This window comes from Penaeus monodon, chromosome 10 (assembly GCF_015228065.2).
Source record: "Penaeus monodon isolate SGIC_2016 chromosome 10, NSTDA_Pmon_1, whole genome shotgun sequence".
Taxonomy (NCBI): domain Eukaryota; kingdom Metazoa; phylum Arthropoda; class Malacostraca; order Decapoda; family Penaeidae; genus Penaeus; species Penaeus monodon.
The window spans coordinates 25,772,909-25,785,408 of record NC_051395.1 but is presented as its reverse complement, the minus strand read 5'-3'; the positions used below and the strand labels follow the sequence as shown (position 1 = coordinate 25,785,408).

The window sequence follows — 12,500 nt, the reverse complement described above, 5'->3', positions numbered from 1 at the left end:
GCCCAAGAAGAGCAACACCAGCTGCTATCTCCGGACACGAATAGAAGCTTTGCACAACCATCTCTTTAAGGATCCCTTTCATGTAAACCATATTTATTACTTCACCAGCAGAGGTCATCTTATCAAGCATCAGTACTCAAAGGTATTTCTGTTATCTTCTATTCTTAATTATTTCTGAATTTTGAGTTTTGTTGTAATAGTTGTCCAAAGCTGAATGCATGAACACAAAAGAGATCCTCATTTGTGTTTAGATTTAAAGTATTGTATATAAAGTATGCATCTTTTCTTGGGTATTTTATTTATTTGTGTGAAATTGTTCACTCATCCCTTTTTTATATATTACAAAGTGTTTTTCATTAGTGATAGATTGATGAAACTTTTATCTGTCTCCAGGATTCGAAACTCAGCGGTAGTGAAGTGGTATGGCAGGCTGATATGTCTGAGTTAAGTGAAGAGGAGTCTGAAGGTGACAGGTATTTTGCAAGTCTTCACTTCCCCTCTGAAGATCTGGCTGTTGTTACAAATGGAAGAGGAAGTTTGCACATATTAGAAACAGGCGATAGAGCCACTACACAGAGCTGGCTGGTAATTTCTTTCTTTTCTTCAGTATTTGTGTCTCTCATGAGCACCAGTATTTATTTCCAACCTTGCTTTTTATATGATAGAGGAACACGTGTTATGTAAGGCTTATGTTTAGTTATTTGCGCTCAAGCCCTAAACGATAGGAAAAAAACAGAACTCAGCAAATGGAAAAATGAAATGACTTATCATCTTCACCCCCATGCTTGTATGATAGTGTCATAAAAAGTGCCCACAAGTCTGGAAAAAAACAAAACTTTTAAAAAATGTAATAAACATATGGGGAAAAAAGCAGGCAAACATTCATTTTGATCTATCTTCCCGGCTACAACATGGGACATGTATCATTCTTAGAGTGTTAAGAACATTTCATGGTGCATTTAGTCTTAAAGAAATTACCTACCTTCTCATGATATATAGATATGCTAGCTTATATGATAATATATGCATGAAATAAAGTCTAAAAACATAACCTTTGCAAATCTTAATCAAATATTTTAAAAAGTGGCCCATACATCCACATATAATATACTGTAATTTAGATTTTGGTTTTCCTTTTGTTAATCATGGTCATATTATCAAATTTGATTATATTATAGATCATCATCACATTTTTATATATGCTTTACTCACAAGAGTTTAATTTACACCATCTCTCAGGAATGCCTTCAAACAAACACGGAACGAGGGGTTATCATGCAGTCGTACATAGCAGATGGAGATGACTACCAACGCCACCTCCACTGCCTCATAGTGTCGGTGACAACACAGCAGGAACTGACCAGTAATGAGCAGTATGTCATTGTGGATGAAGGACTGAAGAATGCAAAGGATGTTGCTGTTCATCTCCTCAGTTGGCTTGTCATCACATATAATGGTGAGGAAAAAGGAGTATTGTATGGAAAGGAAGAAAGTTGATGGTATGCAAAGAATTTTTTCTTAATAAGAATTACAAATCACTTGTCTAGGTGGATTTTAAAATCCAATTTGGTTTACAGTACAATGTATGTTTATATTCACCCAGTGGTCATTCTTTTTTTTTTTCTTTCTCTTTTTTCCTTTTTATCTATTTCTTCTATAGGACTTTATGTAAGATGTAATACTGGCCAGATATTACATTTGGAAATCACTTTCAGTACTACATGATTTTGTGTTGAGCTGAAGAGCATTGTATTTCCATAGTTGCTGGTCACCTTAAAGGTTAATCTAAAATTATTTATGTTGTTCATATGACTTTTTTCATTTTACAGTTAAATTATATGTCTACTTTACTTTACATGGTGACATTTAACCCATTGCCGACGGGTGGCATGTACGTACATGCCATGGCATGGCGGGACCATCTGCCGGGGGCACGTGCGCACATGCCATAGAGTATGCATGGACATGCCATGAGTTTTTATTTGTTACAATCACGGCAAAAGATTATTTTTTTGCCAGTGAAAGTGTGATTAAGTCGGTTCTAACACTTTCTCATTTTTACCATGCAACAAACAAAAAAAATGCAACAAACCGACAATTTCAACTCCATGATGCCAAACACTGCTTATTTTATTCGGACTATAGACTGAATAATGATCAACTATGGAGTCTATATAACAACAAAAATACCCTTCAGTCTCGATTTATCAGGAAGTTTGGCAAGTAGAGACTGTAAAAAATAATGAAAATTGAAAATACAACATATCTTCGTAGTATTACAAAGAAACGGAATGGGATGCTGGTATTTGGGATGAGTGGTCGCGCATGCTCGGGCGACGATATAAGCCCCCGGCAGCGAGGCCCAGGCCACTATGAATGCTACCCGTCAATAATGGGTTAAACCAATTTCATCCACAACAACTTTTACATTGTCACCATCTGTAAATTATATTTAAAACAAAATAATTATTACCTGCAGTTATGAAATAGTTTGGCCATGGCTAGTAGACTACTTGAGAAAAGTGTTTTCAAATGGGTCAGATTTTCACCTTTCTTCTTAGGTGCAACTTGGGAACCAGGACGAGTGAGAAGGCTAGCAGGAAGAGGTACCATAGAATACTGCTCCTTTGACACCACAGCATCAGGCCTTATAATTTTGTGCCACAGCAACTACTCTTTTGTGGAAGATTCAATAAGTCCCATCACATTACCCAAGCCGAAGGAGAAAGTGGAGGAAAAGAAGTTGCCAAAATATACGTACATGCAGAATGATGGTAAGGTTGTTAATTGTAACTCTTTTAAAGTTGGTGGCCAGATCTGAGAAATGGTTTTCATTCTAACTAGCAAAACTTACTCTGGTATCATATGATGACTTTGATAAAAGAATGGTCAAACTTTTGACAGCATCCACACATAATTTAAAAACTTGAGGGAAACATGAAAATCCTGCATGCACTGCATCTCATTAGGCTTATTTGGTAGCTTCTCTCTTAAGCAGCTTACCATAGCATTGATCCTCATTCACTTTGTCTCTCTGTCTGTCTCATTCATTTATTCATTCACTCATTTGATCATTATATTCTCTCTCTCTCTCTCTCTTTTTTTTTTTCTTTTCTTTCTCCATTTCAGTGTTTAGTTTTCTCTTTCTCATATCCATTCATGCTATCTCTTTACTGCCTTATTCCTCCATACACCCCTTTGCTTTTTTCCCTCATCTGTCTGCCGGGCAGGAACCATAGGTATCATTGGCTTCCCATCACTTATGGATTATCCATATTTTGATAGGATTTTACTAAGGACTTGCTTTCCTGCACTTCAGCATCTTGCATTTCATCTCTTGTCATTGTCTACAAGACAAATTTTATCAAAAAAACAAAAAACAAAAAAAAAACAGATTGGAGAACATATAGGTTGCTTCCACACCATAGTAGCATCAGTCTGTCACCTGCCATAGTATCATCAAAGGATTCACATTTGGTTCAAGGGTTGGGTGATTTCTGGAATCACCGGTCAGATTAAAGTAATTTATTGATGTGGATTATCAGATGATACCAAAGACTAGATTTTGGTAAAATAAAAAGTGGCCAACATCTTTATAGGATGAGATAATTGACTTAATATTCAAGGCTTAATGTATCAAAGTGTAAATGAAAACACAGTGTATGCATGCAGTCCTTGTGCTCATTTTTTTGTATAAGTTAGACTTCATATTTGACCCATTGGTGTCAGATAATCACGCTATCTACTGTTGTTTTCATTTATGAAATTTCTTTGCACATAGATGCCTCCACAATGCTCAGCTACCAAGGAGCCAATTAGTAAGCCTATGTGTCCTTAATTGATTTACCCTTTTGCACAATTTTTTTGGGAAAGGGTTTTCATGCAATTAATATGTGTTATTATTGTTGTTGGTGTTATCATTATTATAATGTTATTAACAATAATAATAGCAATAAAAAATTAAAAATAATCTTTCTGAAAATAAAGGAAAAGGGTAAATAAGTTTGCTAGGTAGGACTAGTAATTGCCTCCTTAGTGATATAGCACCCGTGAAACCATCTATGTCAAAGACACTCAATAAGCATAAAGACACAATGGACATAGCTTGCATTCTTGCCAACCCAAGATCAGAGAATGTAATTTTGATAAGATCTTTTTTCTTCTTTTTTCACTTTTTTTTTTTTTTTTATAATAGTTGACTTTCTTTCATACTGTTCATGGAAGAACCTTTCTTTACCTGTCTTTCTTGAAAGACTGGAAAGGGTTACATAATTATCTGTTTCTAATTCAGTATGATTATTCCTCTAATTTTTCTACAGAGGACCTTATTGTATACTTGAATGTTGGACAAATCACAAGGGAAGACCTAAAGGTGAAAGTCCAACCAAAGGAGCTCTGTGTCAAGATCAAGGATTCGACAGTTCTTGAAGGACACCTCACTGACCTGGTTTCAGCAGACATGGTCACATGGACAATAAGTAAGTTAATTGTCATGGTAGTATTTAAATTTCAGTAATTGTAATATGATTAGATATATTTATGTGTACCTCTCCAGATTACTAGCGATTTATAGAAGATGGATGTTTGCCCATCTTCTATTTGTGGTTACTGGTGTCTTTATCTCTTTGGGGAGAATTGGTTGTGGGTGTGAGTGCCCACAAGTATGGCTGGGTGCTGAAGTGAAGTCGGAGATCAACGGGGGAGCCGGCAGGCTCCCCAGTCGGTTAAGGACTGGGCAGTCCTTGTGGTGCTGCTACTGTTGTTGGGTTCTGCTAGAGGATCGGAATGCTGATCTCGTTTTTCGGCTCTGCGGCTTAAATACACTAGCGCTGTGTAAGCGCGCAGGGAACGAGGGGAGCCCGCTGTCCAATGAGCGCGGACATGGCTGTGGACCTGTGTGACCCAACCTGGGTAACTATGCTGAACTCCAGGTTGTGGGGTCGTGCTGCTACAGATTAATACATGATGATGTTCTTATCATTGTAACTGATATGGTTTTAATCCATTAGTGCAGGTTATGTGTACTGTCCACTGTCATTTTCTTTTCTTAGTTTCATTACTACATAGCTGGCTTTACAAGGGCTTAGTCACCAAGGATTAATTGCTCAGCATTGCCAAATGTATAGGCCTAGATCCACCTGTGTTTTGTTATAAATTTGATCTTATTAGTTATTTATGGTTTGGCCTTCAGTCTACAAATATGTGACAAAACAATGAACCAAGACAGGGAATATGTTAATATTCCAGTTATTATAATGCAGTATAGTTTCTTACTGTTATTAGCATTCCAATTTTTTTCCCCTCTTTTTTTGCTTTATAGGGGAGACTACACTAGAGTTAACATTACCCAAGGCCTCAGAAGGGGTTAGATGGAAGCAGCTCCTGGAAGGTGATGATGTGAGTGGAGAGGAAGTGTTCGATCCGCAGTTAATTGAAGAGGTCAATCAAAGACTTGCGCACCTTACATCTGATAAATTGGTGAGAGTTTATAGGTGGTTTTAAACACATTTGTATTATTAATGATAATACCTTTTGTATGCATACCTGCATGTGTTGCTGTCTTTATTACTATCTTTATTGTTATCATCATCATTATTTCAATATAGTTAAGAATTTCCTCGCCTCCAAAATGCACATCACCACATCACATCATGTACAACTTACACCAATTACTGTCACAGTCATTACTTCTTTTTCTCCTGTTCCTTCTAGGATGACAACCCAGATCTTGACAAGCCAGCTTACAACCCAGGGCAGTTGGAGGCTTGCGATGAAGCCCAGGAAGACTTGCTCCTGCTCCACTTAGACGGGAGCACACATAAAACAGATTCTCTCGGCCAACTGGGAGCAACACAACACCTCTTCAATTCTCAGGTGAGGTGACTGGCATAACCTTATTAGGGTCCCAGAGATACCATTGCATCATCCTCACATAAGTTTTAGGTTTGATTAGGTGTATTTTACTTTTTTTTTCTTGTTTTTAAACAAGCATTTTAATTTACAATGTATTCCTTTTTCATTCTTTCTTTCCTTCTTATCTTTTCAAATAAGCATTTGTGAGATCTTTATTTTTAAGAACAATATTGATTTTAGATTTATTAATGATTAAGAATTCTTTTTACATATATATATATATATATATATATATATATATATATATATATATATATATATATATATATATATATATATATATATATATATTATATATATTAAAAGCAAAGATGAAACACATGAATATGCACAGAAAATGCAGAGAATAACAAAGAAACAGAGGTAGCATAAATATTCATTGAAATGTTCTTCCAATACCACAGGTTCAAGGCTCAGCTATCCCTGCCTTCTGCATTCGAAGTGATGTTGATGGCATTCTATGGTTACCAGAGAAGGACAGTTATACCCATGTTGCAACTTTCAATGCTTTTGGCTATGTGAAAGCCTCAAAAACAATGGCTAAATTTACCTGTGCTTCTGCTAGTAAGTGTCATTGTGAAACTGATACACTGATTTTGCTCATCATGGATTATTGTCTTTCATGATGAGTAGGGTTAATTTACATTAATGTTGACTTGATAATAAAGTAGAATACTATGTAATAATAATTATTGTTATTATTATGAAAATTAGCTACTGTTACAAAGTTTCTGGATTTTCAAAAACTATTAAATATTTATTGAATGGATATGACAAGTATTAATTTACACACTAATTTCAATACATTCTCCTCCACAGACAACTCCTATGTAGCCATTGCAGATGTGAAGAGCCACATTTACGTGTTCTTCCAGTCGGAAGCATATAGTGGTGAACTACGGAATCGCAAATCTGGGAAGAGGATGAACACTGTAGCAAGGCAGCTGGTGATCTCAATGAAGACTCATGATGAGATACTAGGGCTTCACTGTGATACTGATGTTCTCTTCGTGCTAACAGAGAAGACTCTGTATGCTTATGCCCTACGCAGTTAGTTACCATGATGTCATGTTTTGTAATATTAAAAAGTCTGTCTGGTTTGTCAGAATGAGAAAGAATGTTTTGATGTAATATGTATTTTAAGTATGTATATGAAATCTTGTTTACAAAGAGAATAAAATGTTTGTGCAAGGAAAAAGACATGGTGTGATGTATGCTAAAATTGTTCTGGAAATCATTCCAAATGAGAGTAATTCATCAAAGGATGATATTAATTTCAAGAATCAGTAGTGATGCAGGTTTCTTGTAAATTTATTCACAAGAGCACTGACAAATAAATGTGTGCTTTGATATTGTGTGGAATTACTTAATATTTCCCTGGTCTTGTATAATTTTCAATATCATACACTGTCACAGTCCCAAACATATCAAATGTTCTTCAATCATCCTTTTTCAGTGATGCATCGCCAGGTAGCCCCTTGGATCCGGATGATGTAACTGCCATATCATGAAAAAATTAGGCTGAGGGCCAGATACATATGCCATCATAAAAAAGGGCCAAAGGGCCAGTTCACTTGAATGAAAAAAATTGGGCTGAGGGTACGGATGACAGAAGCAGGCCTTCATGAGTATTTGGGCTAAAGGCTGAAGTGATGGGCATGACTCACCACAGTGCTCTAGGAGGGTGACTAGACTCAGGGGGCATTAAGGAAGTTCTTGTATTTCCATTGATAAACTAGTGTGGAATTTGTCATTACTTGCTTCAAGGAGGACACTATTTCCAGCTCAGGATCCAATTCTTGCCTGCTGTGATGCAAGGTGTATTACGGAAAATTGAATGTTTTGAAAAAATAAAAATGACAAAAAATAAAAAAGGTTACTTACTGTTTTTGTTATTGACTACCTAGAGAGATGATATGGAGTCAGTGCAAGGAAAACAATGTATGACCATCTTGGTACAGCATATCAAATGACAAATATACATCTTGCAAAATGGCAAAAAACAAAAAACATTTAAAGAAAAAAGGATAAATAACACTGCAGAGGGGAGGTAACGAGTCTTGACACCACACGAGCGTTTGTGTGGGATAGCTCTACAAGCCACATACCCGAGAATTGCCACTCAAATAAGCCTAATGCCCGGACCATGCAGGCAGCAAGGTACACAGATCCAAGGAGTTAATTAAAAACATCTGCAAAAGATGCCCAAAGAGACTGAGATTCTTTTACTGAACTTGATAAAGCTAGAATTGATCAGCTACCATTCATCTACAGCCTCCTCTACTGTTACTAAGGCCCCCCCCCCCCCCCTCAATCCCTTGGTTATTGCCATGAGGAGGCTTAGGAGATGGGCACTGAGGCCCGAGGTAGAGTGTCACCCTTACCTTGGTCCTCAGCCTTTGCTTCAACTAATTTTGCATGGTCTTTTCTCCTGTCCTTTTCCATTTCATCCCCTTGATCTGCCCACTTATCCTAATATCCTTCCATGTATTTAGTATATTAACATTTATTACATGTCAAACAAAAGCAAATATTGAAGATACATATTAATCTGTCATTGTCAGCCTTCTTTCAACTAAAATTATCTATAAAGTAGTGTTAAAAGAAGGGTCAGATAGTTTCATAAAAAAATATCATTTTCCAATTTGTCATTCATTATGGCAATAATTAAATGCTCTTCTACTGATTCAGCAAATATAAAATGTTTGCAAATTTTTAAATCTTGCCATAACAAGTAGTTATCAAAAATACACTATGCATTAGTCATAAAATATGTTTGCTTCATTATCAGCACTTCAATTCATTCTGGCCAGTAAGTAATCAGCTAAAGTAAACTACATCAGTAATTACAAAAGAACATACCCCACATAAACTCATAAAATTTAACCATTCCTCTGAAAATATGCATGGAACATCACAATCCAACAAAACCCTTTAATTTCTTAAGAATTGAAGAGCCCAAAATATATGCAATCTTTGGAAAATTGCACCACAGGAGCCGGGATACCTGTTTAGCCGTCAGTATTGTAAGGTCCCATGATGTGCTGACTCCCTTGCCCTCCCATTTCTCAACTAATGCCCCATCTTCTCCAAGGGAATACTCATAGGTCTTGAAGATTGGAAAGGAGAAAAGCAGACGAGGAATGACCACATCCCAGATCTTTTTCAGGTGTGGAGAAGGCAATTTTATGCCAGCCAGAGTTGCCAGGTCTTCCATGTATTGGAATTGGTCATTTTGCAGGATGTGGTACTGGTTTTCTTTCCATCCTTGCTTCTTCCTCTCTCCAGCATAGGCTTCAATCTCTGATTTCATTTCAGCTGTCCTTGGTAAACAAGTTTTCCCTGTTAAGGTTGCAAGGAAGTACTGTACCTGTGGCAGGAAATATGTATATGTTGTATACAGATAGTATCTGGTAAAGACTTTCCCATTATTATTTCCAGTCTTACATAATCAAGTAAAAAATAAATATATCCAAACAACATATTCCTTACTTCCTTAAAATATATTCCTACCTGGTAGTTTATGAGTGGGAACACAATGATACGTGATGGGATTCCTATAAACCCCATGGTAGGAAAGGAAGCATTGATGATTTGTTTGTACAGTGGCTTTACATGGTTATTCTCACTGTGATGCCACATTTATCTTCAAGAAATGGGAAGGTATATTTATAGCCTGAAATGGGAAATATTCATGGTTATAGGCTTACAAGTATGAATTTTGTATTATGTTATAAGATTATCTACTGTATTCTGCAACACAATTCTATTTTCAAGCATAAAATTAATGCATAGAATTATAGTCAACACATTACCAGTGCAGTATATTATGCAATCTGCTTCTTGGAAACTTCCGTCTTTAAGATAAAAACCATTTTCCGACGCTTTCATTATGCCTGAACCTTGTTTGACATTTGGAGGCAACTCAGAAGGGAAGGGAACAGGCAGGTTGTGAGAAAGAAGTACCTAGGATCAAACAACTGAAGTAATAATAATAATAATAATAATAATAATAATAATAATAATGATAATAATAGTAATAATGAAACCAAAGAAAATTACATGTAATGTTTCTCTGTTATAGACTACAGTGATGTATTTTTTTTAGACTGGAAAACAAAATTCAGCTGTTGGTTTTAAAAGTCTAATTCTTCAACAAATTTTTGGTTCTCACCTCCTTGGCAACAGCAGATACTTCCATTAAAATATCCAGCCCAGAGGCCCCAGCACCAAGGATTATAACTCTGGAATCTGTGTATGGTGATGGTTCACGATAGTCATGACTGTGAATTTGTCGACCCTTGAAATCCTCAATCCCTTCAATAAGTGGCTTTTGAGGTGTGGAGAAGTGCCTGTTGAAAGTTCACATTACCTAGTGTTGCTGCTATTTTAGAGAATCATTTCACTCAGTGACATAATTAAGAATTGAGATAAATGGATACAGGCAGTAAATAATATGTAAAGGCATGTCTAAAAATTGGAAGAAATAAAAAGTTCATTATTCAGACATCATGCTTAACACTGTCACATAGTTGGTTAAAATAGCATTTTGGTAAGCCATGTGATAAAATATTTTTTCTTTCCATGATATAAAGTGGTTTACAATACTGAGTAAAAATATATATATCTGCTAGCTAGCTAGCTAGCTAACTTAAAAAAAAGAAAAAAAAGTACAGTATGATGAATTCCAGAAAATCAAGTAACTGTAATACACTGTCAATAAATTTCCATCTTCTCTACTTTGAAATTAAAAGAAAATATGAAAAATATTCTGGAATAAATACCCATTACAAACAAGCAAGGCATCACAGGTGACAGTACTGACTACATCAGTAGACAGATCTTTCACTGTAACAGCCCAGCATGGAGGCCCTTCGTCACTCTCCAATACAGACACATTCTCTACATGGTGGCCCAGCTATAAAATGAATAATTATGATTAAAAGGTTATTTCTTGTGGGAATAAAATATTATATAAACAAATACATTAGACAGATATTCAGTGTTGATGTTACAAAAACAAGCAATCTTTCTGGAAATAGTTATTAGGATATGCAGCCCATTTTTTCACATACTGGTTTGGTTTCAGTAAGAATGTAAAACAGATCCTTTTTAAAATAAATAAAATAAGTAAATAAAAAAGTTTTACATTAAAATATATTAAAAACTAAGTTACTGAAAATATTCTTACTTTAATATATGGATGAAGATTGAAGTGATCAGCATAATCTTCCAGGTATTTAAGAACAGCTGTGTGATGAACAAAAGATTCTACCTTACTTGGAAAGTCAAAATCCGGGAATTTCATTATCAATTTTGGTAAATCGGTCCTGGTGATGTAAAGGTAAAAGAAAAAAGAAAAAAAAATCAAAACCTATTAGTTGCCCTGAACATAATCAGTATAGAATTACAAATATCAAATCATTAGAAAAGCACAGCAAATACACCAACAATCTTATACCAAACAAATATCAAACAAAAAATATTAATACACAGGTAACACACCTCAGGCTCTCATACATGCTTGAGTGTACTGGAAACCCTCTGCTATCTGTCCCAATATCTTTCGAGAGCCTCCATGTACCACCTATCTGCGATGACTGTTCCCATACTATTGGGGTCAGCTCCTCTGAGGACAAGATGTGTCGAGTAGCACAGAGACCCGCTGCCCCAGCTCCAATGACTCCTACCACCTTCATGGTTCTGCAAGAATGTAATAGTAAGAGGAGTAACAATATCCTTAATAATAACAACAATAATAATGATGATGATGATGATAACAACAATAATAATGATGATGATGATGATAACAATAATTATAATAGTAATAATAATAATAATAATAATAATAATCATTATTATTATTATTATAATTGTCATTATTATTATTATATAATGATAATAATTACAATGACAACAATAATAATAATAATAACAATAATAATAATAATAATATATATATTATATATATACATGCACACATCATATATATGTACATGTATATATATACATATATATGCATATGCATATACATACACATACATACATACATACACACACACAAACACACATATATACATACATACATATATATATATCGTTTAGCCACTTTTGTCTGTTGACCTCATCCATGTATGAACCTATTATGAACTGAAGTGCACTTTCGACTAATGGGCAATGTATAGATGGTGCGTTTATTTCCCTTATATTATTTAATGTTAATCTAAAACTATAAAGATATCTCATAGTCAAGTGTAAATACATGAGATATATATATTTATATATTTACATAGATACATATAATATATATATATATATATTATATATATATATATATATATATATATATATATATATATATATATATATATATATTTATATATATCTATATATATTTATTTATATATATATATCATATATATATATATATATATATATATATATATATATATATATATATATATATATATATTATATATATATATATATATATATATATGCATAACTATATGAATACGTATATATGTACACAAGTCCACATACACACACACACACACACACACACACACACACACACACACACACAC

At 34.7% G+C, this 12,500-nt stretch overlaps 2 protein-coding genes across 2 annotated transcripts in view; one reads left to right on the top strand and one right to left on the bottom strand.

Annotated features, from left to right (window-relative positions):
• The window catches only part of LOC119577968 (nudC domain-containing protein 1-like), an 8,486-nt gene extending 1,221 nt beyond the window's left edge, over positions 1-7,265 (top strand). Inside the window, exons 2-10 of the mRNA XM_037925667.1 lie at positions 1-142; positions 394-585; positions 1,240-1,456; positions 2,562-2,774; positions 4,320-4,478; positions 5,321-5,478; positions 5,713-5,874; positions 6,318-6,477; positions 6,733-7,265. The exon at positions 1-142 is cut by the window's left edge and continues 7 nt beyond it. Coding sequence (XP_037781595.1) covers positions 1-142; positions 394-585; positions 1,240-1,456; positions 2,562-2,774; positions 4,320-4,478; positions 5,321-5,478; positions 5,713-5,874; positions 6,318-6,477; positions 6,733-6,968 — 1,639 coding nt within the window. The 3' untranslated portion in view covers positions 6,969-7,265. The remainder of the gene's footprint in view (positions 143-393; positions 586-1,239; positions 1,457-2,561; positions 2,775-4,319; positions 4,479-5,320; positions 5,479-5,712; positions 5,875-6,317; positions 6,478-6,732) is intronic.
• LOC119577971 (flavin-containing monooxygenase FMO GS-OX-like 2) overlaps positions 7,209-12,500 on the bottom strand; it is a 6,875-nt gene continuing 1,583 nt past the window's right edge. The window contains 8 exon segments of the mRNA XM_037925671.1: positions 7,209-9,283; positions 9,427-9,542; positions 9,545-9,589; positions 9,729-9,879; positions 10,088-10,265; positions 10,698-10,831; positions 11,105-11,243; positions 11,419-11,616. Of these exon segments, the coding sequence (XP_037781599.1) occupies positions 8,828-9,283; positions 9,427-9,542; positions 9,545-9,589; positions 9,729-9,879; positions 10,088-10,265; positions 10,698-10,831; positions 11,105-11,243; positions 11,419-11,612 (1,413 nt within the window). The 5' untranslated portion in view covers positions 11,613-11,616 and the 3' untranslated portion in view covers positions 7,209-8,827.